The sequence below is a fragment of the Dermacentor andersoni genome, chromosome 2 (genome assembly GCF_023375885.2).
Source record: "Dermacentor andersoni chromosome 2, qqDerAnde1_hic_scaffold, whole genome shotgun sequence".
Taxonomy (NCBI): domain Eukaryota; kingdom Metazoa; phylum Arthropoda; class Arachnida; order Ixodida; family Ixodidae; genus Dermacentor; species Dermacentor andersoni.
In genome coordinates this window covers 11,766,725-11,794,566 of record NC_092815.1, presented here as the reverse complement: position 1 = coordinate 11,794,566, position 27,842 = coordinate 11,766,725, and the positions used below count along the sequence as shown (strand labels likewise).

The 27,842-nt window shown below is 44.7% G+C and overlaps 1 protein-coding gene across 2 annotated transcripts; it reads right to left on the bottom strand.

Moving 5' to 3' along the window:
- Nucleotides 1-993: 993 nt before the first annotated feature.
- LOC126542987 (receptor expression-enhancing protein 5-like) lies at nt 994-27,842 on the bottom strand. 2 transcript variants are annotated; one of them, XM_050190129.3, is made up of 5 exons: nt 27,476-27,842; nt 19,477-19,570; nt 15,205-15,343; nt 3,287-3,437; nt 994-1,181 (listed from the first exon to the last, which is right to left on the bottom strand). In XM_050190129.3, the coding sequence occupies exons 1-5, from the start codon at nt 27,600-27,602 to the stop codon at nt 1,150-1,152; spliced, it is 543 nt and encodes a 180-aa protein (XP_050046086.2). In that variant the 5' UTR covers nt 27,603-27,842; the 3' UTR covers nt 994-1,149. The 2 variants fall into 2 exon arrangements, with proteins under 2 accessions (XP_050046086.2, XP_054933512.1); XM_055077537.2 differs by lacking the exon at nt 27,476-27,842 and adding an exon at nt 20,217-21,749.

The window sequence follows — 27,842 nt, the reverse complement described above, 5'->3', positions numbered from 1 at the left end:
TTTGCAGCCCACAACGCAAGGGCGAACCATGGTGCTCACGAAGACAGATCGAGGCCAACACAGACCACGCAGCTTGCGTCAACATGTAGCATCTTAAAACACAAGCAGACAACACATGCTGCGAGCCGGAAGTTCTTAAGTGTAGTGATAAATTGTCCTTGTGCATTCACTTTGTTACTTTCCTTTTTATAGAAACAAATGAACTAACATTCAAACTACTACGAACGTTTGTTCACCTTAAAGTTGGAAAAATTATCAATGACACAACCTGGGCAGCCAATTGGATAGCTCCCCCCCACTAGCGTCATACAGTCACTTGGCATCACTTGATCAGGGGCAGTTGAAAACTCAGAAGAGTGGCATGCTGCGATCAGTAGCGATGCACATTTTTAAAACGTTATAATAAATTACACACTTTACGTAGACCGCTGAAATGCATCCCTTAATGATCAGAAGGGCCAACCCTAACGACTCAATCGATCAAAATTGGTTCAGGATACCTTTAATGTGGTGGCACGAATTTTGCCTGTTGGAGCAAATGACAACTGCTGACACGTACACTCACTGGAGCTGGTGAAGATGTCCACTATAGTAAACATTGTGCATATTTTGAAACAAATGCTTCATAGCACAGAAAGACACACTTTCTTGGCTTTTTCTGGATGCACATTGATAGAAAACTAAAAGTAACCACAGTTTGCATGTGCAATTTTGCTTTATGCAACAGAGGGTTAACTTTAATCTGTTTCATGAAATAAAGGATAACTTCGTTCAGCAAGCATATTGTCATGCAAATGGTACAGCATGATGAGATAGACTTGTTATGGAGAAATTTAAAGGCGCGCACAATTACAGACACACGATTGTACAACTGTAAGGTTAGAGGCACTACACACCTAACCCGGCCCTCTGTGGTAGCACTTGAAACAATACTGCTAGCATACATATTTTATTGCCATCTCAACATAGGGCTGTGCGCATCAGGAGAACAAGTGGAATGGCAAAGCATATTTTTAATAAAACATATGCCTGAGTGTACATTAGGGGTGACAATGCTGGGTGCCACCTGCCACCAGAGGCTGGCCACTGAAAGCTCAAATGCTGTGGCCGCCATGCATGACACAGGAGAGGGGTGCTCGCAGCACAGATTCACTCGTTCTTCGCAGCGGAAGCAGCTTTTTCTGCAAGGCAAAAAAAAAAAAAAAACGCAAGATGCTTCTAACACGTTGTCAAAAGCTTGTCTCTGACAATGTTGAATGAACCATGGGAGAACCAGCCCAGCATTAATTTGTTATAAGACCATTTTGCTTTTTACAGGACATGCAGGTAGGTTTATGCCATGCTGATAGTTGGCAGGAGTGGTGCTCTTATTTCTTTCTCCTTGTTTGCATACAAAGGCTAAATGCAAGATCAGGCTCTCACTTGGCACTTATTTAGCTCCCGCAATTCTACTAGACGACTATGAATGTAGCCCTCCATGCCTTACTGGCCGCAACAGCAAGGTGTGCCAAGTGTCAAACATTGTTATAACAAAGCAGCATGTGACCTTCATTATATCCTACGTGTTATAAGCATATATTCAATACAGAAAAATTTGAGGACTTACTCTGTTATATGTCTGTTCATTATTCGTTACTTCAACGTCTGACTTTAATGTACTGGTCAGTACCCACACTGCATGCATTCTGTTCACATTCATGGGATGTTTAGAAACATGTAAGCAGTTATAGACTTCTGTCATGCTTAAAGGGCACCTCACTAGGCCCCATAATCAATTTTCGTTATACACTGGACGTGGTTACGTGTCCTCTAGGGAGTGTTCTGCCGCAAAAATTTCTCAAATCGGCTCATTAATAGCCGAGATAGAACTATTTCAGTGCCACAAACCCATGATTTCAGCAGGCGGGCTCCACTGCCAAGCAAGACGCTCTCTCCACTCGCCCTGTCTAGCCTTCGCAAGCGAAATTCCTTCCTTGCGTTCTCCCATGCCGGGCCTCGAGGATCGGGAAACACACACGTCACGAGCCCTGCCTTCAGTTTTTTTTTTTTTTTCAGCGATGCACATTTCTGCTGGCAGTGTTGCACGCGGGCTGTTATCGTATCGGACAGCGCGAGATTTTGTGCGCTGTACACAAGAAAATATGACTCGCGGTATAATTCAGTACTACACGATTACTGAGGCAAAACAAGCGGATCGCAGAGCGTGATCATGCGCTTGAACACGGTAGAAAATGGCATAGTTTCGGTACCTGCGCATCTGACCACACGACCGTGGGAATAAGCAGACGAAGCGGCAGTACATCTCTCTTGCTCGGGTGTGAAGTAAAACAAAAAAGCACACAGACATTCCATTTGTGTGTTTTATTATTTCTCTAAACTTCAATTCGTCAATTCAAGCAACAGATCACACTGATAACAAATTTTGTCTTGAATAATTCTCGAAGTCACGTGTCACCACGAGCGACGTCACACTGCGGACATGATTATGTAGGCGCAGAGGCACGATACATCACCGTCCGGCTTGGAGCGCGGCAGCCGCGAGTGAAGAGGGAAACGGCGTTTGGATTGAAATTTCAGATCTTTCTGCGGCACGTAGCGATGCAATACTTTGCAGACACGATTGTTATCGCCCAATGTATGCTCTGCACTTGTCATCTCAATATGGCCAGACCTGGTGAGGGGCCCTTTAACTAACTATCATGGCCAACAATTTGCATAGAAAATGGGACAAAAAGCATGATACCAGGCAGTCAGCCTGCTGACATGTCGAATGAACCATGGGAGAACCAGCTTACGCATGGTTTTCAGACATTTCCCAACAGTTCAGTTCATGGAAAGACGTAGCAATGCCCGCCACCACATTCCTTCCCTTATGCCACAAACCAGATGAACCATATTAACGCAGCTGCATGAGGCAAATCATGAGACAATGCACAATGACTGAGTGATGTGGTTTTCTGCGGACCAGGACTACGCTCGGCAGATAAAAATGTTGGTAGTGCAGGACTGGATGTGGACCACCTGAGGTTTTCTTCAACATGTACTCAGCCTTCATGACAAGTGTTTTTGCACTCCACCACAAGTAGTAAGCAGCCACAGTAGGTAGAGTTGAACCCACAACCTAGCGTTGAGAAGTAGGGCCTCCAAACCACGATGGACATTGACGTTGGATTGCTATTCCTTTGCATCCTTGCAACAGAGCTTGCAACAAAAGTGCTACAATATGAATGCCAGTACAAAGAAGCACATTATGTGCACACATTGTGAAGCAGTAAAGGGCACTTACGCAGAGCACTTCGGATGCCAGCACCAGCATCTGCAGCCAGTTTGTCGACGGTGGTCTCATTGCGCAAGAAGATGGGACGGATGAACTTCTGGTAGATGTGATAAGATCCATTCGGGTGTATAGGAGCAAAGCAGTACACAAGAAAGATGATCTGAAATGTTGCACAAATTATTAAAAAAGCAGCAGTGGTCAAGCCCATCAACAGAAACTGAAATGTTTTCAAATTTCCACACATGAAGTAGCCATTTCTCCTTATCCCATTTCCAAACAGTAACATCAGTGACTATCCGAACAACTTTATGGTACGACAACTTAGAGCAAAAAGGCTTAATGAGAAATACATTCGCTTGAAAACTTGAGAATACACCTTTTACTCAGCATGAATATAGGGATACATATAATACTCTATTTCACTAGCTTCAGTTGTGCAGCAATACCAGCAGGTCACATTAGCCAATCACAAACAAGAAGAGGCTGCATTTCCCTTTACTGTCTGCCACTGATCCCACAGTGCATTATTCGCACTGAATGGAAAAATAACAGAAAGATTAGTGGCAGACAATGGGCGAGGACTTTCTCAGAGAATTGCTCTCCTCACATATCGGTGCACAAACGAGAGCCTTCAATTGGCTCACACACTTGGGTGAGGGCTGGAGACTATCAATGTCATTGTCTCACAAGAGCAGAATGGGTACGAGACACAAACACAGAGTTTACTTCTGCCTTTCTATTAGTGTTTCTGCAGCTTCTTCTTCCCCTGTATCACGACATACAACGCCAGAGCTGCACTGGAGATAAATTTACAGCTGCTCCTCTGCATCCCTTCAATGAATGGCAGTGTGCACACCCTAGATCAATGGTTTAGCATTGATCAATGGCTCAGTCTTCAGCATTTAATATGGTGAGGATCACAGCCCATGTGCACAATTAAAATAATGTTACGATGGGATGCATTTATTTAAATATGCAGAGATGAAAAGAGTTGCTGTGCCAACACCAAGCCACTTCACAGACAAATGCACTTCATGCTTTTATTCTGTTTTTGGGTGACGGGGCCACTCAAGCTGCCATAAACCAATTTTTTCCGTGTTCGAAACCAATCGTTAGACCAACTTGGGTCACTACGTATGCAACACTTTGTATGCAGTGCTCTTCAATGAGCCTTTTTCAAGCAAACTTGGGTCACTGGGTATGTGTCACTCTTCAATGAACCTCTTTGTCCACAACTCGAGTCCTTGAGTATGTGCCACTTTTCAATACAAAAGAAATCCTATCAAATTTATCCGGTGGTCGGCCAAATCAAACCTGTCATGTATACTTGCACAACCTTGTCTGAATATATATACAGTTAAACCTCGACATAATGAACTGGGAATCTACTTCGTTACATCAAAATTTCGTATTGAGATTCGACTTTTTATGTAAATCAGTAGTCACTGATTGATTTCTTTTACGTGGAAGGAGTCACAAAATTTTCTAATTATCAGGCAATTGAAAAAAGCAAATATGAATGAGAACAAAAAATATTCATTTTGTTGAATTTGAGAGTCGGCGACATTTTTGTGCCGTCTCAATTATTTTTTTCACATCGGCTGTACAAAACGACATCAGCCATGATTTCATGTCCACCCCAATAGCTGATAGTGTAAACCACAGTGAGACAATGCAATCAAGAAAACTCCTTGCAGCGGGTAGCGAATGTTTCATTTGCCTCTTGCTTCAATGCATCTCTAGAAGTCAAGATTGTGCAACCTCCAGCACTACCGTATTTACTCGCACAATGATCACACTTTTTTGTCCAAATATACTGACGCAAATTCAGGGGTGCAATCATAATGCGACATAACTTTCCCGTGAAAACAAAACTTTTTTTGTCATCCCTCGTTTGCTGCAGGATGACAACAGGTCAACAAATAGGCGGCTGCCGCTGTAACAGTGCGGGACACCAAAACAAGAATGGCAGCCGGCGGAGCAAGCCGAACGTGCCAAACACAATTTTTTTTTTCTTCTTGTGAGTATGTTAAGCGCAGTGAAACAGTTTCTTCCATATCAGTAATGAATAATATTGTTACTATCGGCAAGTTTGTGGCAATAACGTAGCCATGACCGCTTTGAGGGGACAGAAACAGAGATGGGCGCGCTTAGCTGCCAGTGACAGTAACCCACGGCAGGCACGCTGCGGAAACTGCGGCATTTGTCTTCACTACAATCTTAATACGCCACGCCTCCGCTATGGGTGGGCGAATATCTTAGCTGTGTTACAAGTGTCGTCGTATGAATAGGGTACACTTTAACATATCAGTGTAAACGTGGCTACTCATTGCCACTCGCAATTTGTTGCGTGCCCACGAGTGCAGATGAGAAGAATCAAAAAGCACCTTTTTTGTTGTTGTTGTTGACTAGAACTGTTATAAAGCCTACAAATAATAAAGCCAGGGCAAGTTTGGTTGTAGCTTTCTTTTCATGGAAGTGCGGAAAGTGATGAAAGGAATGAAATGGGGCATCTGCTTAAGGATGTTTGGCGCATGCAGACCGCTTGGTACGTCTTGGAAGAGTCGCTCGCGTAGCATTTAACAGCATTCGACAGATGGTAAGCACGATCTTTAGCTAGGCTTGGCACACAACATATTGCTGTGGCAAGTTCGGGGTGCGATCATTACATGGGAAATGAAAAAAAATCAAATTTTGACGACAAAATTCAGGGGTGCGATCATTATGCGAGTAAATACGTTAGATGCATGGGAAGACAGCACACTATGCCACGCCATCTCAGCTCACCCAGTCTTTGCACAGACAGCACATTACCTCTAAAATAGAGGGCGCAGGATGCTTATATGCTCATCCCCACTGATATCCATGTGCAGTCACGGCCGCACTAGCAAAAAGGGTGCGTCAACTCCCTTTTTTTATTCTTCTTCAAGTTAGATTCTCCAATTTTATGTCCGGAAACTACAAGGGGGCGCCATAGAGTTACAAGGGGTGCCATACCAGAGGGCTCAGGATTATTTTGATCATATGAAGTTCTTTAATGTGCAGCCAAAGCACGATACACAAGTATTTTTGCCTTTGGTCCTATGTGGCCACCGCAGCCAGAAATTGAACCTGTGATCTCACGCTCAGCTATGTGATGCCTCAGCCACTGAGCCACCATGGCGGGTCGTCTTTGGGTTATGATCATTCCTGCATGCACACGAGGTTCACACAAGACAAGCGATACCACAAGCTACCCTGCTATTTCAAGGGCTCTTCCAATTGATTTCAAGAGAATGTCAGTGCAACAACAGTCAGCAGCGAGTGCGACCTACTGAAGGCCTAAAGTTTTTAGATATGCACAGACGAAAAACTTGCAGCAGCAAGTGGCTTGTCTGCGCTTTTTCTGAGGTGCACTGCTTGTGCAATTCAAGCAACAAGTCAAATTAGAGGACACAAAGTGAAATGTAAATGTACTTTGACACAAGGGTGCCAGCAGAGCAGGTGAAGTGTCTCGGTCAGTGCCATGGTGACGTGCACAAAAACAGACTAAGAAACTAGTGTTCAGAAATGGCGGACACATATATAACGACAGTTTTGCATAGCTTGACACTTTCTAAACATATGCACTGCCTCCTTTTTGTTAGCATCTAGTTTCACTCTGTGCCAGCTGCTAGAACAGCCCTTACTGCTCATACTCACACTTTAGCATCCTTTTTGTGCACTCCACACAGTTGCTGCAAACACAGTAATGGAGCTACCAACAGCTGCACAGACAGGCTGCCAAACCTTGGGATGCAAACATTTTCTACTGGCAGATAATTCATTTCCATTGCTACCTGGTCTGATTTCGGTTTGCACACACCAGGACCTTCTTTAGAAAGTGTGCCGGTCTTCTCTACATAAACTTAGTTGTGAGTGATGCTCTTTCCTGTCAGGTTGTTATTGCGTAAACATCACCTGTGAGCTATGCCCCACTGAACACATCACACTGCCTACAAGCCAACTCTGTCATCGTTGTGAAACAGTCCACATGCAGCACCTAAAACCAAATTATGACCCCATCATCCTGTCTTCCTCTCGGAATCACCATGATGGCTCCTTTTCCCTCGGAAGGCGATTGTAGCAAAGGTGAATGCCGAAGAAGAAAACCGGGGAGACAATTGACAATTTAGTTGTCTGGCAGCCTGACACCAGGCTGCCAGACAACTGGTGTCAGGCAGTTGTCTGGTGAGGGGCCCCCTCACCAGGCCACATAGCAAATATTGGTTATACACTGGAAGTTGTTCCGTGACCTCTAGGGAACATTCTACCCCAACAATTTTTCAAATTGGTTCAATAATAGTCGAGGCAGAAATTTTTCAGTGCTGCAAACCAATGATTTTCAGAGGCGAGCACCACTACCAATATAGACACTCCCTTCGCCACTTGTCCCATCTAGCCTCGACAAGGTAATTTCCTTCCCTGCATTCTCCCACAGCAGAGCTGGGGGACCGCGTGATGCATCGTCACGGACCCTGCCACCTTCTTTTCTTTTCCTTCTTTTTGTTGTTGTTGTAGGGTGTGTTTTTTTTTTGCACCACACACTTTTGCGAGCTGTTGCGTTTGTCTCATTTCACTCAGCGCCTGATTTTGTGTGCAGCGCAGGAGAACGCCTGACTAGCGGTATAACTCAGTGCTACACGAATACTGAGGCAGACACATACGGATCACAGAGCATAATCTCATGCTGGAACACAGTAGAAAATAACATAGTTTCGTTCTCTGTATACGTGACTACACGACATGGGAACAAGCAGACGAAACGGAAGTACATCTCTCTTGGTACAGTACGAATTAAACAAAAGCATGCAGGCATTCGGTTTGTAGGTTTTATTATTTCTCCAAACTTTAATTCGTCTGTTTAAGCAACCAACCAATCAAACAAATAACTGCTATTGCCTTGACTAATTCTCGAAGTCATGTGTCACTATGAGTGACAGCACTGCCATGTACGTAGGTGCACATGCATGACATACGTCCGATTCTACAGCTGGGAGCGTGGCCTCCGCAAGGAGAAGGGTAAACGGCGTTGGATTTGAAATTTAAGCTTTCTCCGTGGCGCATAGGGATATAATACTTAGCAGACACGATTGTTAGCATGCATTGTATGCACTGCTCTTGTCAGCTCAAAATGGCCAGACTTGGTGAGGGGCCCTTTAAAGTAAAATCACTAACGAGTACATGTAATGGCAAAGAGAGCTGCTCAGAAATGATGTGACAAACTCATCTCTAAAAGAAAAATTGAGAGCTGGGCGAGTTGGTACATCTTCAAAAGACTAGAAACGGCACACAAAGGATGATGATGATGATGTATAGTGCGTAGTGCCACAAGGACCACGTATGGCCAAATAGCGCCAAGATGCACAAAGGATTAAGGACGGTGAAAGACGGCACCCGTGTTGTGTGTCACCATCTTTTGTCCTTTATGCACTGTACCTTGTCTTCCAAAATCATCTCTACAAATCCTCGTTGTCAGGCATTATTAATACAGTTAGAGAACCACATGAACAAAAACATCTTTTATCCGCAATAGCAGAAAAAGAGTCAGCTTGGGCGCATTATCATCGTTCCCCTAAAAATAACTTTCTTCGTGCAGCTTATAAAATGGCTCGCGATTGAGTTACTGCTGTGCTTAGAGCTGGAAGACGAAAACACCTCCAAAATAAATTTTCTGAATCTAGGAACAATACAACTAAGGCTTGGTCTGTTGCTAACAAATTCAGGGGTCGTCCCCATAAATGTGTGTACGAAACTATTGCTAAAAATTTTGGACCTCCATCTATTTTAGCAGATCAATTTAATAATTTTTTCTCGTCTGCTGCAACAAACTTATCTGGTAATACGACCAGTCATCTTGTACCGCCAATCAATAGCCGAGTCTGCCTTTCTGCCAGAGTGCACTGAAGATGATATTCGTTGCAACCTTCTCAGCTTCAAACAGTGCAAGTCAAGGGGTTTAAATAGTGTGTCTGCGGACGTTCTTCGCAGAAACTTTGAGGCCTTGAAGAGTGTTCTGTTAGCAATCATAAACGACATTATAGCAACACAAATCATGCCACCTGACCTCAAGGAGGCTCTTGTAGTTCCCCTTTTCAAAAGCGGACAGGTTAATTCTGTCACAAACTACACACCTATTTCGATACTTTCGAGCGTTACACTGATACTTGAAAAGCATATTTTAAATGTAATGCAAAGCTTCATTGATGCACATATTCTCCTATCGCCCAACCAACATGTATTTACCTCCGGGCGCGGCACTAGGTTAACGTTAGATTAACTAACTGATTTCCTTAATAATGCTCTTAAAAGCAGCGAATTTGCTTGCGCATTGTTTTTAGATGTATGAAAAGCTTCTGATTCCATGAACCATGATGTTCTACTTTGTAAACTTCATAGCTATGGCTTCTGAGGGCCTTTCTTATGTTTCCTTAAGAATTATTTGCATGGTTGATCTGAAGTTGTAGTAATCGGGAATATTAAAAGTAGGCCCACACAGTTGCCCAGTGGAGTTCCTCAGGGATCGATTTTAGCACAACATTTATTTAACTTATATGTTAACGATCTCACTCAATAAATTCTTCATTGCCGAGTTTTTCAGTACGCTGACGACACACTTCTAGTATACTGTCATGCTAATTATGATCCAGCCGTAGCTGAATTACAAATTGTTGTGTAAATGTCATGAGTTGGTATTGTAATAACTTAATTTCTATCAATCAAAATAAAACTAAGCTTGTATGTTTGCACAATCCCCTTAAACGTATTCCTGTCATCATTCCTTTGTTTCTTCATTCTCCTCAGCGTAATAACTGCACCTGCTCTCCTATTCCATACATGTCAAGTGTCAAATATCTGGGTTTTCATTTTGATTCCAGCATGTCATGGACCAATCATTTGGCGAACGTTTGTGGGCGGCTGCACAAAATAACGTGTTTGCTAAACTCTACCAGAGCATTATGCCCAATTTATTTAAGGAAAATGATAGCCTGTGCATTAGGATACAGTGTACTGCGCTATGGAATTTGTTCTTTTTACTTTTGTTCAGTGTTTTGGCGCAACAAGGTTCACTGATTACTAAAATCTATAATTCGTGCCATGATGTGTGGTGTTCCAATTCCCAACAATTCTAGACTGTTTCTTTGTTCACGTATGCCTTTGTTCAAGTTGTTATTTAAAGAAAGTGTTATTCTCACATATCTGTGGAATAATGAATTTTGCGTCCCATATATCCCTGCTCGAACACTGCATCCAAGAGATCATTTCATTTTGCCCAGAGTGCGGCCTAGGTATGGGGAACGTGTTCATGCTTTCTATGTTCCAAGCGTTCTGAATGACCTCCCAATTAGTGTGTTCTCTTTAGGCAGTCCAAAAGATGTAAAGTCTGTTATTTTTTATTTGTACGCTTGATTTTATTTTCCTTTTCTTCCTGCTTAGTCCAGTAATTTTTGTGATGTAAACCGACAGTGATGTATGGTCTGACTTGTCTCTTTCTGCCAGGCACTGCCCCGCAAGCCATCTTTTGGCTTGGGCAGGCCCATATTGGTACCTGCTAAATCCCCAAATAACGAAGAATTTATTTATTTGTACAGCCAAACCCGACGATATCGAACCCGTTTACATCGAATTATTCTATATATATAGAACAATTTCTCAAAGTGGTGTAGTTACATTAACTATATATAGCAAAAATTCCGCTTACATCGAACAAAAATAGCAGCTGACTCCCGATATACCGAACTTCAAGCAGCGGAAAAGTGTCCCCAGAAGTTGGCTTTCCCTCGCAGTAGCGGGAAAACCCAGTGGCGCGGCCCCATCCAACCGCTCCCCCAACCGTGACTGCACTGCCTCGGGCGAGCCACCGACACCCCCCAGCAAAAAATGATCCTGGCCCGCCCGCAGCACTTGCTCAGACAGCCAACCAGAGGTGATTGTGTCCTCGCTGTGCAAGATGCCACAAGTGCAAGTTGTCTCGCTGCTTTTCTAATTCATTGTGTTTGTGCCTTGTGGGCCTTCTCCTGCAGTGTTTCCGTGATGAAGTGGCAGAATTCGCCTTTCATCGTGAAGCTCGAAATCATAAATTGGGTCAAACGCGGTGAGAAGTCGGATGTCCCCACAATCTGCAAGATTCCGAGGAGCACTCTCAGTGCAATCTTCAAGAATAAGGGGGTAAGGGGGAGATTAAGGCTAAAGCGGCCAAACTCACGACCCGGTGCCTGTGGCGCCCGACACGTACACACAGCCCTGTACAAGTGGTTCAACCGAAATTGCTTCAGACATGGCAGCTTCCGCGTGCTCTGTGATGACTGCAAATTGTCATGAATGCGACGAAGCCGTTGCCGGTGTTGCTGAAGTTTGGAGCGAGCTGTCAGAATTTCCAGAAGCTCTTGACAAATCAACGGTCGACGAGTTTTTGAGTGCAGATAATGGTGTTGCGACCACGGGAGAGCCTGAAAATGAAGACATTGCCGACATCGCACAGAGCACAAGTGAAAGTAGACACAATGAGGAAAGCAACGACGGTCCTTTGCCCACATCCTCCGAGGTGATTAGTGCACTTGCACTAGTCCAGTGCTTCTGAGCAAATGCGGAAAGTTGCGGCCTCCGCTGCTCTCTAACTCCTTAGACAATGTGGAGAAGTGCGTCCGTCGCAGGTAGCGAAATTACCCAAGCTGAAGAAAATATCGGACTATTTCATGGAAACTAAGGTAGTTTCATCAATAAAGTGATTTTATAAATGGTATGTGCTTTTATGACATCCTATTCTTCAGCAGGCTTATATTGAATTATGCTCTATCTCGAAATGATAGGCATTTCTTGCGAGTTCGATATAGCCGGGCTCGACTGTATAGAGACAGATTTGGCAATCACTTCTCTACTTTGTTCTCTGTCCATCTTTAAGAAAGGAGAAAACTGCAAGAAGTAGTGCACACGGGGATGCTTCAAAGGAGGTGTGATGCTTTTCTTTTTATTACGAAACCTAGTTGACGTACATTACCATTTGCATTAGGAACATTTCTGTGTCCATCCTAGACCTGTTGGTCCTTTCGTACTAACCTGTTGTTGGTCCTTTCGTCCTCACCTGTTGTCATACCTTTTTACTGGTTCCCAATACACGCTCTTGCAATGAAATTAATGAAAGACCAACTAGACAAATCAGCCCCACTTTATTAAACTAACGTAGTTGGGTAAACATATCTAATACTTCACAGCTACAGAACTAGCACTGTAGGGCAGTGCAGCATTAATTTGCTTTATAGTGCATTACCACCGTTTACATGTATGCAATGTGCAGGAAATGCAAGGTAATGCACCAATGTCGTATTCATGTAAACGTTGTGGGAGATATGGGGTTCTCCGCCGTACTCTTGGGACAAAGGAACGACAACACAGTAGTGCAAACAATCACAAGGGCATTTATTGCACCTTTCATAGATCAATGCCTGCTAGCCGAGTTGGTATCCACAAAACATGCCGATGGGCGCGCGACAAATCTAGAAGTCCGACTCACCGCGACCGCATAGCGAGCGAATATGTTCGCCCCATGCTGGATCCCAACGCCTGGTCGTTCACGTGTACGGTCACGCGAATCGTGGCGCATCCCAAGGCGGCCACGCGAGACGGTCTCCCAGAAGCATGGGTCGGCGCACGCGCGGCACGGCACGTCCGTCCCGCTTGCTTCCCGAACCCAAAGAGACAGCGCCTTGTCTTTCCCGCACCCAAGTAACCCCCGCAGCGGCGCGACACTCGCGCCATCTCTTGCACCGCGCTAGTACCACTCCGACCGCCGCGGGCGCCAGGCCACGCGAGCCGTGCGGGAAAACAACATATCAGGGGATGCGTGAGAGTCGCGCATCCCCACAACGTGGCTACTAAGAAATGCCAGAAGCTTTTCTTAGTAGCCACGTTCCTTTTTCTTTCTTCAAGGCCAGCAGGCACTGAATATATTATATTGTTATTTATGCCGGTCTTTATTTAAGTCACGAGGCAAATACCGTATTTACTCGCATAATGAACGTACTCGCATAATGAAAGCAGCCCCCGCTTTTCCAATCAAGAAGTCAGTCAGTCAGTCAGTCAAGAACTTTATTGAGGTCCTGAGGAGGTTTAAGCCGTTGGAGATCGCACGCGGGGAGCTCCTTGGGCCGAAACCGTAGGCGACGCCCAAGTCGGGACGGGAACGTGGTGGCGCTCCGCCAGTTCTTGGACCCTCTGGACGGCCTTGAGTTGGAATTTGAGGTCCGGGCTTTTGAGGGCTTCTTCCCATTCGGGATCAAGAAGTGTGTTTCTTTTTCTTTTTCTCGCATGATGATCCCACCCTGAACTTGCTGCCATGAAGTAGGAGACACACGGTACGATTCGGTTTCTGATGTGGCGTTTGGCGGGTGCGTTTGTGTCCGACGCCGAATCGTACCATGTCTCCTACATTTATTGCGATAGCAATTACATGGATGCTCCAGGCGCACTTTTTCCGTCATTGTTGTCACCACCGCGTGACGCATGGTGTAAGTGCGAGTGAAAGCGTGCAAGGGAAGCCAGCGATCGCGGCTCAATCTCGCACACTATCTTTCGTCGCACAAAAGGCCCCGGGCAGAGGGGAGGGAAGGCCAGACGACAACGTACGTAGTACACTCTAGTGGTACTCTAGCAGGAACTGCGTATTGCACAACCACGCCTGAGGGGAGCCGACGATGGCAGCTCAATTTCACGAGTACAAGGGAGGAAAGAGGGAAGGAAACACGCAGTCTTTCGTCGCGCGCATGACGCTGGGGGGGCATTTTACTCCGGCAGCAACTGCGCATTGCGTGGCCATGGCACACCCTATCTTCAAAGCAATCTGCGTCCTGCGTCGGGAGCTGAGTCGATGGCGGCTCATACCTGGTGCTGCGTTTTCCCTGCTCAGTTTGCATTGAAATGGATGTTTGCAAGTTTATACGGCCTATGAAACTACTATCCTTACTTCACGTAGCTGTCTATACATTTGCTATCGCAATCAATGGTTTGCATTTTGGGCGAAACAAATTTTTTTAGAGGTGGACGCGGAAAAAGAAAGTCACTCAGAATTTTACCCTGCATAATGAACGCACACCCCAATTCTGCGCATATTTATGGGGAAAAAACTGTGTGTCCATTATGCGAGTAAATATGGTACTATATTCATAATACCGTTAATATATTTTGAGCAATTCATCACAAAACATAGGCAGCGGTCATTATTTTTCAACATCTGCAAACTTCTGCAGAAATAGGAGCTTAACTTGATTTTTATAAATTTTGTTGGAGTTGCAAAAATAAAGAATTATCCAGCTTTACACAAAAACGAAGTTCCTGGGTTTAGTAACTTTCACTGCAGAAGCCAATTCCTCCCATTATCCCTTGTCTTGTTGTGACGTTGATAACTTGGTTGAAGGCATAGCAGCAGCACGTCTAAAAGCATTGAAAGGTTGTTTCAAAGGTACGCTTAAAATAAACATTCCTCTCCATTTATTCTCCAGTTTACATAACCATCCAGCAGGTAAACTGGAGAACAAAATTGATTTGATTAGTTTAGACTGGTAGATCCCTTTTCCAGACCTCAATCTGCAAGTCCACTGAAGAATAAAGTGCTCTCCAAAAAACTGCAAATAACCCATGCCTGTGTCAAAAGCCAAACTTCTTAAATTTCATTATCTCATTGCTCCATCTAATCTCCTGCTGCCATTTACTGCATCTCCCTTCCTTTGGCATCTATTCCATTTGACCAACAGACCTCTAGTTATCTGTTCCATGCATCACATGACCTGGTAAGTACTCCTCTGCCTCTTAATCTCAAATAGAATATCATCAATGCATGTGTGATCCCACTGTCAATACAGCCATCGTAGTATATGTATCACGGTGAAGAAAATGCAACAATAGAACACACTTGCCTTGGCCAGCCAGTAGAAGGGGAAGTAGCGCAGGATGTTGTCGGCAAAAAAGTCCACCACTGAGAAGCAGGCGAAAACCACCCAATAAGTGAGCCACTTGGTGTCGTCCTCCTTTGATGTGGACTCTATGGCACGCATGCTATTGGATGAAGGAAGCCATGAAAGGAAGAAAAGTGGTAACACAATATTAAAGATGTTACTAAAACATCTCTAGACATTATGGCCCTTATCAAAGAACTTTCTACTGAGGAAGAGGACGGCAATGCTTTTATTGAGAGCAACTCTCCGTTCAACTAATAATTGCCTGCCACCTACTCACCCTCTTTCCCTTCCATCAGAAGTGTATGAGTGTTCTCTCTGTTGATATGAGTCTCAATCTCTAGAGTCTGAGTGGACTACCTACATTCACACTGCTTCCCATGGAAAACTGTGTTTCGGTTCTCAACCAATTCAGTTTGCGACCAGAATTTTTACACCTCAAGATTCCCTTTCAGCTCTCAAACAACAAGCTTCATATTGGTTGTTACCACAAGCTTGACTAAAGAGAAATATGCATAACAAACATTCGACTAATTACAGATTTGCACCAGCAATTTTGTTATTCTTTTTTCATACACAGTCTGAAAGCCTAATACAGTAAACTCTCAGTTGTACGAACGTCGGTTTATCGAATATTTCAGAATAACGAACTTTTTAAAAATTCCCGGCAGTTTTCTTATAGACTCTATGCAAAAATGTCTCACTTGAACGAATTTCAATACAGTCAATATTTCAGTTTAACGAACTCGCTCAGAGGACCAAGGCTTGCACTGCACTGCACTGCAGGCACAACCGATGCCCGCCCTCATCAAACAGCCGCTCCAGCGGCAATGTAACGTCGCTGGCGCTACAGCGCCCTTGGCGCAAAGTGGCAGCGCGGAAAACGAACAGCAACGAGGCATGGCCTCCGAGATCGCCTGCACAAAACGAGCAAGTATGTAATCTCGGAGGCCATGAACAAAGTAACATCGCTGGCGCTTACAACGCCGCCAGAGCAAAGTGGAGATCTGTCACACCACAAACCACGTGGTGTGTGTTTTTTTCCGACCGGCTAGTCGTGGCATGGTCGTTGTCTCTTTCTTTCCAGTCTCGTCGGTTCCGCGTGTGCACACAAACGACCCACGTGGTGTGTTTTTCATTGATATGTACAAATTCCATTTCACACATTTCTAACCCTATGGATGCCATGTCTTTTGCTCCATGAATTGCACTTCAAACTTTTGACTCTGTATGCCATGTCTTATGTTGTTCTAGTGAATATTCAGTTTAGTGAACTTTCAGTTAAGCGAACTATTTCCTTCGGTCCCTTGAAGTTCACTCAACTGAGACTTCACTGTATATTGCCTCAGCAGCTTGTCAACTGTATGTCTATTGACATCTCAAAAATGCTGTCTGATATTGTTTACTAAGTAGAAAAGAACTATCTCGAGCAGATTGTCTCAATTATTATTATTTTCATTTCTTGCTTACCCCACGGCTGTGCATTGCATTGTGCTTATGTTTTCTTATTGATGAGTGCAGACTGTGTGCTCAATATTCACATGTACATGTGCATATGTTGCTCACTGTAAAATTAGTGAGTTCCCAATTCTGCTACAGAAGCTAGAAACAATTATAAAAAATAAATAATTCAACACTTGAGATTAGAGGGCATGGAGTGAGGATAAGAGGATTGGAGAGTGCAAGAAGACTGAACAGCAGAGGCAGAAGTGTGCAGATATGCCTGCACCAAAGTACCCTCATCCCCCTTTTCCCAGCTAGCAGTGTCATTCAGCTCAAGGCTGCTTAAGGACAAAAGGCACACGAAAAGAGGCAGACTACCGCAATCATGATGCCAGCAGGACAGCTGCTATGCACCTTAAAGGCACTGGCAAGCCATGTTTCGGGACCTATTTTTTTATGGCGCAATGCAAAGCTCACCCTTGGTAGTGTTTACATCTGCAGCGCTTACTTCTAAAAGCGCGTGGATATTTAGTAAGCAGAATTTTTCGATCTGAGCAGCCTCTAAAAAAGTAAGAGTCCCTCCTCCAGCAACACTGAGAAGTGAGAACGATGTCAATAGCTCGCCTCGCAAATTGTGAAAGCCGCCCATCGTTCTGCTTTCACAGGAGCGAGTGTAACTGCTGTTAACCACCTACATGTGGACCTTTTCAACCACTTTTGAAAATAAAAAGCTGGTGCAATAAGTTTGCTTCGTTGTACAGACATATTTTATATTTGTATCGCGTTTTCTCCCCAAGTACACGCCTACATCATGGCTGGCTGGCTCCCGTCATCGTTGTTTGCCGATAGATGAGCCAAGCCAACTCATTGAAAACGAAGGCAAAGGCAGCACCACTTTTGTGCTCACTACAAACGAAGGCTTATCTGCACATTGTAAGTCAGAAAAAACTTATAATAATAAAAAGCTTACTGCACTTCAATGCTAACAAAAAGCCCGGGAAGCACATATGCTAGTAGAATGTCACGTGGCGGACCTCTTATGCAGCTTCATGTTTTTGCCACGTGGGGTGCCGAAGGTAATTTTTCACGACCTTTAGTGATGAATTAAAAATATAAATCCACGTTTAATGAGAAAAGCATGGCTCGTTTCAGTCACTACGATAGAGACTCATTCCATCAGCGGGGTTATCGTTGTTGTATTATCGAGGCAACGAGAGCTGCCATACTATGTGCACCCCGTGGCTATCATCGAGGCAACAGGAGCTGCCACAATACGTGCACCACGTGCATGTCAGCAAGGTGACGGGAGCTCCCACTTCTCAGCAACGAATCAAGAATTCGACGAGGGGGACTTCAAGAAGCACCCAGCCATCTCCGCGACGAATCAAGAATTCAACACGAGTGACGTTGGCCCCTGCCAAACTGGTTCCTGCCGACGAGGGGTCGCCAAAAGGACTAAAGTGAGAACTGGCCCATTGTGAGGAGAGACAGTCGCTTCCAGCCGCCCATTCAGTCTGATGCGCTCTTGCAGCTAGATGTACGCTATCATCCAGTACCTGTAAATATTGTATAAAGTTTTCCGTTTCTCCTTCGTCTGCGGAAAGAGTCCGATTTTTCGTCCTCCACCCCGAAGTCACAACAACGTGAACGTGCTAAAGTAATTCAAAAGGCACAGCATGACTGGGACAGAGACAAGGAAACACAAACCACAACACAAGCGCTTGAGTTTTAACCCTTTGAGGGTCAATGACATAAATATACAGCGCTGCGAGAAAGTCCAAAATGGTTGATGCCATGTATTTACGGTGCCATTTGTACGTTTAAAATGCATGCCAATTTCCTAACTTTTTCTTTTCTAGCATGCGCTGCCACTATGTGGGAATACAGGGAATTTTTTTCTCGTGCCTCCCCCTCTAGGTTTTTGTTGCAGGGTTTGTTTTAGAGCTAGTTTGCTCCAGCGCACCTGTATACTACCGCTCGCGCATTGGCGAGCACGCAGGCTGGCAGCGGTTTGGGTTTTGTTCCGCAGGCGGTTTCGGCTTCTTACGCTCGCAAAACTGATGGCCATCTCGTTACCAATAGCCGAAAGGGCGACCACCTGTTTTTCGCCCGTTTAGTGCTCACAGGGGTGCACATAGGAAGGATGCCGCTGTGCATCCGTTTCCTTTTTTCTTTTTTTGGAGACTCGCGAAAACTAATTGCCTCTGGTTGGCGATAAGATGAAGATTAGCGGAAGTTCGTCACACGTTTTGCTTTTTTGACAGGCACACAACCACAGTTTTCTTGAGTGCGCTCACCTACGTAGTTTGATTACGCTATGGATGTAAATATTAGTGTAAGAGCAGGAACATTTGACACTTGCGAAATATTCTCATGTGCGCATTTTTTAAGCTTTATTTGTATAACAATGCACCAAATTTTTATTATTTCTCAAAAGTTTTTCTTTTTTATTGTTGTTATTCGTGAACAAACAGTACATATATACCAACGGAAAATATTTTTTCTCCCTTTACGGTCACCCTAGAACAATTACAGTAATTTTTTTTCGAAATAGGTCCCTCAGAAGAATTGGCATCTGCAATAAAAGAAATCAACCCTGGGAGGTCGCATATGGCGAATAAAATCAACCCTCAAAGGGTTAATGCTAAAGTAAGTTTGGCCAGGAATATTTGTATGTTTAGATTCTTTATTTCTGCACTTGTCCTCACGCGTCCATAAAAACAGAAGTAGAGGCACCGCTGCTGGTATCACTGCAAATCACTTTGCACGCAGATAGCATGAACAACTTACGATGCATAAGCAGGTATGGCAAAACCAACAAGGTTACACAGCAGCTGGGCAAAGTAGCCAAAGATCATGTACAGTGCAAACAGGCCAGCCACACCTGCACAGAGAAAACATAACTTAGCATGCAAGCGACACACAAGGGGATTAAACAATGCTTATCGGATTACCAAACACGAGAATGCGTGCTTTAGTAGGGGACAGCTAGGTTTCTTTTGCTCTTCAAAATAATTTTACACCAAATGGTCAGAGAAGAACAAAGAAAAACAGTTAGTTGCAGTTCTCAAATAAAATCTGGATGATGAGCAGCTGAATTGAGTCTTTGTGCATGTTCTTCCATCTAGGTCAAGCAGAAACATGCCCTGTGAAACAACACAAAAAAGCTGAATGAAGGGAAACAATGCTGGCACACAGCGAACGTGATAACCCCAAAAGTGATAAATGTAAATACAGTGCTTGCAGTATAGAAAGCACATACAACCATCAAAACCTATGAGGGATGCAAGAGGATTACGCATCATAATCGTACAACTTTTTAGTTTGTCGCTCCCCATTTTGCTTTCCATGCCTATCAACAAAACCAATGCAAAACTAGTTGACTTCAATCTCGGCACCATCTTAGTGCTCCTTTGTACAATGCGAGTTCTAACTTTTCATGCATATTTCAGCCAGATTTTCACAATGTGTCAATGCAGCACAAACCACATTGATGCGAATGAGTCACATGCAGAGAAAATAGTGCGTACCCATGCCGATGTAAGCTCTGTTCACACCCAGATACTGCTCCAGGATCGCAAACACAAGCCTTACTGGTGGTGGGCTCTCGTCAATCTGCCGCAGCACAAGAGCTGCAGCTGCTCCTTCAGCCTCGTATCGATTTATAGGGATGCTCTGGCCATATCCACCCACTGGGACACCGTACTGGGAAGGCAACGCCTGTTGCCATGTGCTTTGCGTTAGTTCAGGGCTTCTTGGCACATTGGTAGTTTCTGCATAGTGCCCTGATGCTGCCTGAGCTCCTAGAACATTTAGAAAATTCTGCAGAGGTGCACCCTGCTGTGTAGGAGCGGCCTGAGATTCTAGCACATTCAGAAGATTCTGCAAAGGAGCACCCTGCTGTGTAGGTGCTGCCTGCTGTGTCACTGTTTCTTGAACGGGCTGCTGAGGAAATGGTGGCTCCCCTTGAGTGCCTGTTGAAGGCAGTGGAGGCTGAGACCCAGGTGCACCTGCCCCGGCTGCAGCTTGCTGATTATTTTGCTGATTGCTTTGTGCCTGCAGTCGGGCCCAAGGATCGTCAGACATGTCGTTTTTCTTTGGAGCCAATGATGTGTACCCACTATGGAGAATTATGATGGACATAAATCAAGTGGCACATACCCACAATAAGGAATGGGCCAAAAATCAGTGATGGTTCCCATATTTTTTCTTTTTTCTTCTTCTCTGCTCAATGTCCAGTTCACTTCCAATTCGGTTATACTCCAAATTCTCTAATGCAGTGGCTTTTTACTGCTCATTCTTCGATGTCCCTTTAATGTGTACCTAGCCTTATTTCTCAATTACACACTATTCTACTTTTATTACACCTTTAACTTTTCAACTATAGTAGTTGCTTATATGTTTCTTTCTTCCACCCAAATCTTTACCTGTTCCCAATAGCGGGTACATGCTTTAGTTGAGGATCATCACTGCTTAGTGTAGATGAAACCTAGACCACATGACCAGCCACGCGTGTGTATATGTGACTCTGTTGATGAACTCAGTGTGGTGCGACTTGTGTTTGTCTTTTATATCTATATATATCCATGTCAGAAGGACCGTCTGTTGCGCTAGATGGTCTAACATTGTAAATTCTAAATACTGCACTGTATTTGGAATGTTCAATATATCCATGTATCATATACTATGTTTATATGCAAGTATGTATGTATTTATCCTTTTTTTTATTTTTCAACATATTTCGTATACCAGTGCTTTGCTGTGTGCTTTGTACCTTTGAGTTTGTACCCACCCCCCTTGCAATGACCCTCTTAGAGTTGCAGTATGTACAAATAAAATAAATAAATAAGTTTGTCTTTGTACAGAACTGTGTGCTGTAGATTTCTGGCCCTATAATATGTTGTTTCTTTTCCTTTTCTTACTACACACCCATTTTTATGTGAAGCATACTAGCCGCACAACCACGCTCTTCCTTGCTGCACCGCGCGCGGCCGCGTAGCTACCATATGATGTCATAACAGCTGCAAAAGCGGAGGCTCAACTCGTGCGCTCGCCTGCTGTCGCACAGATGGTACTGTGGCCTAACTCCCGCTCCTCCCGCTAGGGCACTGACGTCACAACAGCTGCAAGCCGGGCTCAACTCTTGCGCTCGCCTGCGGTCGCACAGCCGGTGCTGCGGCCTAACTCCCGTTCCTCCCGCTAGGGCACTGGCGTCATAACAGCTGTATAAAAGAGCGGCGCGCTCTCGTCGAGGCCAGTTGTATAGCGCTAGTATGAAATAAAGGAATAAGCAGAGTAACGCATGAGTTGTTTCTTCGTCTAGCCGAACCAAATATAGCCAAGCAACAGCAGTTCACCAGGCTAAACAGTGGTTCAACAACTAAAATAAAGGCTAGTATGCTTCGCATCCTGGGCTTAACCTTAGCTAAGCCACAGCAATTTTTTTATACTGTTCCTGCTATGCCTTCACCCAGGCACGTACGCAGGATTTTTTTTCGGGGGGGGGGGGGGGGGGGCCAACCCAAGGTAACTTTTCTATGCAAATGTGGGGGAGGGTACTTTTACTAGTACAAATGTGAATAATGCCCACCATTTGCCATAAAGATGCGTAAAGCCGCAATAGAGAATTGAAATAATGTGCGTCTCACACGTACACCTGTGAGATACACCTCTTCTTTACTTGGCAAACAAAGAACCACATCAAATGGACTCGTGCATGAAAGGTGCGCAGGAAGAATCTTGCCAAGAACAAGTTAACAAGGGAAAGTGCAAAATCAAGATTTCTAGTGGCGTTTTTTTAATTAGCTCTGGAAGAGTCATAGAGAAGTGTATATTTGCGGAACAATCACAGTTATTTTGGATTCCTCGTTTACTGCTCTAACAAGCAGCAAAACCGACTCATGTTGTTATTTGGAAAGTTACGTAACGATGTGTGGTCACCAGACCCGTACAACCACGTAGAGCGCAGGATGCTGCAGTTCTAGACGTACTGCGCCGACCGCGGAAGGTTAGAAAAAAAAAACCATTAGCACAGCAGGAAAGTAGCTATGTCAGGCGGCTCGATTGATAACTGTAGAAGCGTCATTCAAAACACGCAGAATTATTCTCCACTTCAGGCGGCGTTTTCTCTACTTCCTTTTTAAATAAAAAGATGTTGATCAATATATATATTCACAAACAATTTTCGCTTTTCCTCCCTGTTTGGCTGTTGCCTTGGCTTTCTGCCTTAGTAGATCGCTTAATTTCTCATTTCCTTGCAACTCTTGTTTCCAGTCACCAATTTTGCACGAAAAGTGCTGTACAATAAGGGAAAAACCAGACGAGGTAACGGGTGACAGTCATATTGCTTATGGGTTGAACGGTTATTGCAGGGTCTGATGATGGACGCTGTTTCGTAATATATTATTTTCCACTTTATCTAACCCATATTGCGAATATATAGTTCCGAGGATCTGCCAGCGTCGCGACGAGCCATCCCTCGAGAAAATTACGCAAAAGGAGAAGTTAAACGCAACTGGTGTTTTCTCCGGCCACAGCTCGTTCCACGAGCATATAGGCCAGCTGACTATGAACCGAATCCCCTTCCTGGCCCCTGACATCAGTCTAAACAAAGAAGGTTGAACTAACGAACCGACAGCAAAGCGCGTAATCGATGGTGACATAAAAATTGTGTTGGGGATTATAAATAAAAAAAAATATTATAATTAAAACAATAAACTATGCCATGCCTGCTGCAACAGATCGTGACAACTGAATTCATTTCGAGTTAATGGTGCGGGCACCGAATCGGTGACAAAACTGGCCTCCACATCCCAAGAGATGCCGATAACTGCCACCATCCAGAAGGAGTGAAAAAATTGACAACCATTCCACTCTGTGAAGATGGAATGGCAGCGAAAGCTGCCATTCCATCACAGTCAAAGCTCTCAAATGAAAAGCAAAGTGTTCCACCTCCGCTGCTGGTCGGTCTGAAGATACTGCAATATCGGGCCGACCCGCGGCAGAGGTGAAGCAGGCGTTAACCGCTCCCCATACGTAGGTCCATCCCGAAGGTAGTGCAATTCCGGGCCGACCCGCGGTGAAGGTGAAGCAGACATTAAGAACTCCCCATATGTAGGCTGATCCCGAAGATATAGCAATACCGGGCCTACCCGCGGCGGAGGTAATGCAGGTGTTAAGCGCTCCCCATACATGGGTCCATCCCGAAGGTAGTGCAATTCCGGACCGACCCGCGGTGAAGGTGAAGCACAGATTAAGAACTCCCCATACATAGGCTGATCCCGAAGATATAGCAATACCGGGCCCACCCGCGGGAGAGGTGATGCAGGCGTTAAGCGCTCCCCATACGTGGGTCCATTCCGAAGGTAGTGCAATTCCGGGCCGACCCGCGGTGAAGGTGAAGCAGACATTAAGAACTCCCCATATGTAGGCTGATCCCGAAGATATAGCAATACCGGGCCTACCCACGGCGGAGGTAATGCAGGTGTTAAGCGCTCCCCATACATGGGTCCATCCCGAAGGTAGTGCAATTCCGGACCGACCCGTGGTGAAGGTGAAGCAGACATTAAGAACTCCCCATACATAGGCTGATCCCAAAGATATAGCAATACCGGGCCCACCCGTGGCGGAGGTGAAGCAGGCATTAAGCGCTCGCCATACGTGGGTCCATCCCGAAGGTAGTGCAATGCCGGGCCGACCCGCGGCGAAGGTGTAGCAGGCGTTATGCGCTCCCCATACGTGGGTCTATCCCGAAGGTAGTGCAATGCGGGCCGACCAGCGGCGGAAGTGAGCCAGGCATTAAGCACTCCCCATACATGGGCCGATACCGACAATTTGGAAGGGCGCGTTATAGGATCCTGAGTCCACAGGGGTATGTGCCATTGATCTTGGACCCTTTTTGCAATATCACCAGGATTGGCCCACATGATGATTTTTTCTGTTAACAGACGCGGAAAAATCTACGGAAGTTAGTCATACACCGCTTTCGCTGTAAAAGGCAGCAAAATGTTAACCGCCAAGTAGATTGATTTGTCGACACTTTAGGAATGTGTGTGAGGAGTGGTGGCTTGGGTGGGTAGGGCGGGGGTGGGGGGTATGGCGCTTACTTTAGGGGGGGGGGGCCTGGGTACGTGCCTGCCTTAACCATAATAGGGTGACTTTTGTTTTGATTCCAGTGAAAGAAATGTAGTAAATCTTTTAAGTAAAAAAAAAATGAAAGGGGAGTGCATAGCTCCCTCATCAGCCAAAACAGATTTAAACAGTACACGACATTGAAAGTTCACTCCAGGTTCAAAACAAGCCAGTTGGAGTTATAGATAGTCATAAGCATGGGATAAGACAAATTTTTAGCTGTTCCTTTGCCAAATCAGACTTTTAACCATAAAGACTATGTTGATTGATTCGATACATAAAAAAAATGAAATAGGAATGACAAAACTATTATTGCATTCTCATGTTCATCTTAGCAACTGACCACAGTGCTGCTTTAATGCTCAATGGATTGCTCTAAAACATACTTGACCTCTGTTTCAACATAATGCCTCAATACAAGTTTAAAAAAGATGTAGTCAGCCAATGTTTCACACTTGAGGCGATGTCAAAATCAAATGCACTCTTCAACATTGTGTGATATGCTCTCAAAGGTACTTTTGTATATGAACAGCAGTAAGTTTTCAATATTTATAGCTATGAAAGAACATAATTAAAATCTGTAATACTATGTAATACATAACTATAATTACGTAATAATAATTAATCTGTAATACATCAGTGAACAATGAAGTTCCTGCCAATGATGGCTCCCGAGTGCCGTTCTGCACGGAGGACTAATAAATGAGGATACATTTGCAACATTCCCCCCCCCCCCTTCGTGTTTGCGGAATGATAGCCTGTGCATTAATTTAAACAGAATCACTAAAATTGGCACCGCTTTTAATTTCTATGTTAATTCAGGTGTGCTGTGATCATAATGATGATGATGATGTTCGAATACAAATGTGAAAAAAAAAAAGATACAATGTCGGCTTGTAAATAACATTAAAATGTTAGATACTTGGCACAGCATCAGAATACAAAAGTATGGATGAATGTGCAGTTAGGCAGCAAGGCTAGCGTTGCTGCCATTCCATGAGCGACCCACTGCAAAAATGAACTCCATAGCATAGAACTGCTGTGGCCCATGAAAGCTTATGTAACCAGTGCGTATGGAGCAATACCAGATAGTTAACTGCAAAGAAGCATCAGAAGTGACAGGCAAAAACTATCATTTGAAGCCAACAAACAAAGATGCCAAGGACAACATAGGGGAAATTACTTGTACTTACTAACTGAATTAAATAAATGATAAATTAATAGCAATGAAAGCAGATTAAAAAACAACTTGCCGCAGGTGGGGAACGATCCCACGTCTTCACATTATGTGTGCGATGATGATTTCAGAGCATCGCACACGTAATGTGGAAGAGGTGGGATCGTTCCCCCACCTGCAGCAAGTTGTTTCTTCATCCACTTTCATTGCTATTAATCATTTCTTTAATTCAGTTCGTAAGTCCAAGTAATTTCCCCTATGTTGTCCTTGGCATCTGTTTGTTGGCTTCTCATGACATGATTAATAAAATCGGGCCCCTCAGTTAACCCCCTCTCTTCTCAGGCAAGACTTTAAGTTAATTTCAGACAGTGCCACAATGTGAAAGCTACAAATGTGGTTTGCTGTAAATGTGTAGTGCAGGTTTCAGCAGACGCAACATAAAATAAAAAAGAAAAGATATTCAGTTGTTTCTTCAGACAAAGAAAAAGTAACTTGTGTAACATTCCCGCGGTCTGCACAGTACTTCCCAGGCAATTGTCTGCCTTTAGGAAAACGGCTGTGTACGCAAGTTCATGGCGGCCGAAAGCGGAAAATATTGCACGAGACAAAAAACGCAGTGCCATTTCGCATGACTCACTGCGCACTTTTTCTTTTTTGCCAGTTGAGTAATAAACTACGTGGAGAAATTATCCGAGCCGACTTCATGGCTCATCTTACATACGCTAGACGTGAGCAAAATACATAAAACAGAAAAATGGGTTCGGTGCAGATCCAGCCCCACCGGAAAGCCCGTGTGCGACATATCAAAGCAGAAGAAAAATGATACTGTGCAAGAAAAAAACGATACGCTTTTCGCCATGGTACCGTTACAGACTCGTAATGCTTGTAAATCGAATGCTGTGTGAGCTAGCTGCCAGCGATGCAAAGTCATGCCCTGTACTACCTTCAAGCGAGCTTCACGTGGTTGCATATAATCAACAGCTGGCATGGAGAAAAGCAGCATCTGGGCATAGCTATGACCTGGGTCAACAGGCGTGCTTGCGGCCTACTGTACAAATTACAATACCTTTCCTTTCACCTGACTTGCTTTCTAGCACTAAGTAAGATATGCGCACGGAGTGCGACCCGCACGTGCATTCTAGACGCAAACCGCGCTCTCCAAAGCCGCGAGTCACAACAGGCAACCACAAGGTCATACCCGCCGGCTGCTCATTGTGCCAACCCGTCCGGAGAGACCTCCGTTTTCTTCCTCATTACTAACCTGCATAGAATTATATTTCCTACGCGCTACAGGTGCAATTTGTCTATCCTCGTAGCGTTATTTCGCACGTTGTAGAGCCATCTCCCGGCACTCTTAGAAAAATATTCGATCGGAAGCAGGAGCAAAGAAGGAATAGCGAAAGCATTAATGCCATTAGTGCACATGCCGCGAGCGAACGGTAGCAATGCGGTGCAGCGAAGTAGTCACCAAACCAAACACACCGAGAAGGATGTAGGCCCGCTTGACGCCAGTCCTGCTTTGGATGAAGTTGAAACCTAACTGCGCCTTTTCCGGCATGCTTGCGATGATGGCCTCGGCCCGGTCAGCAACTTCCTTCACGTTCACCATAGCTGGTTCTGATTTTCCTCCTCAGATGCGGACCAAAATGGCGCAGAAAATGTTCTCTCGTCTCTTCTTCGGTCGATCCTGCCTGCGGCCAGACCAGAACAGACAACGCGACCACAACTACCGCAAGTTCGCAAGCCAAACGGCACACCTGCCAGTACGCGCGTGCGTTTCGCTTCTTGTTGGCGTCGCCCGCGCGCACATAAAAAGGTTTTCTGAATAGAGCACGAACAACCTACCATA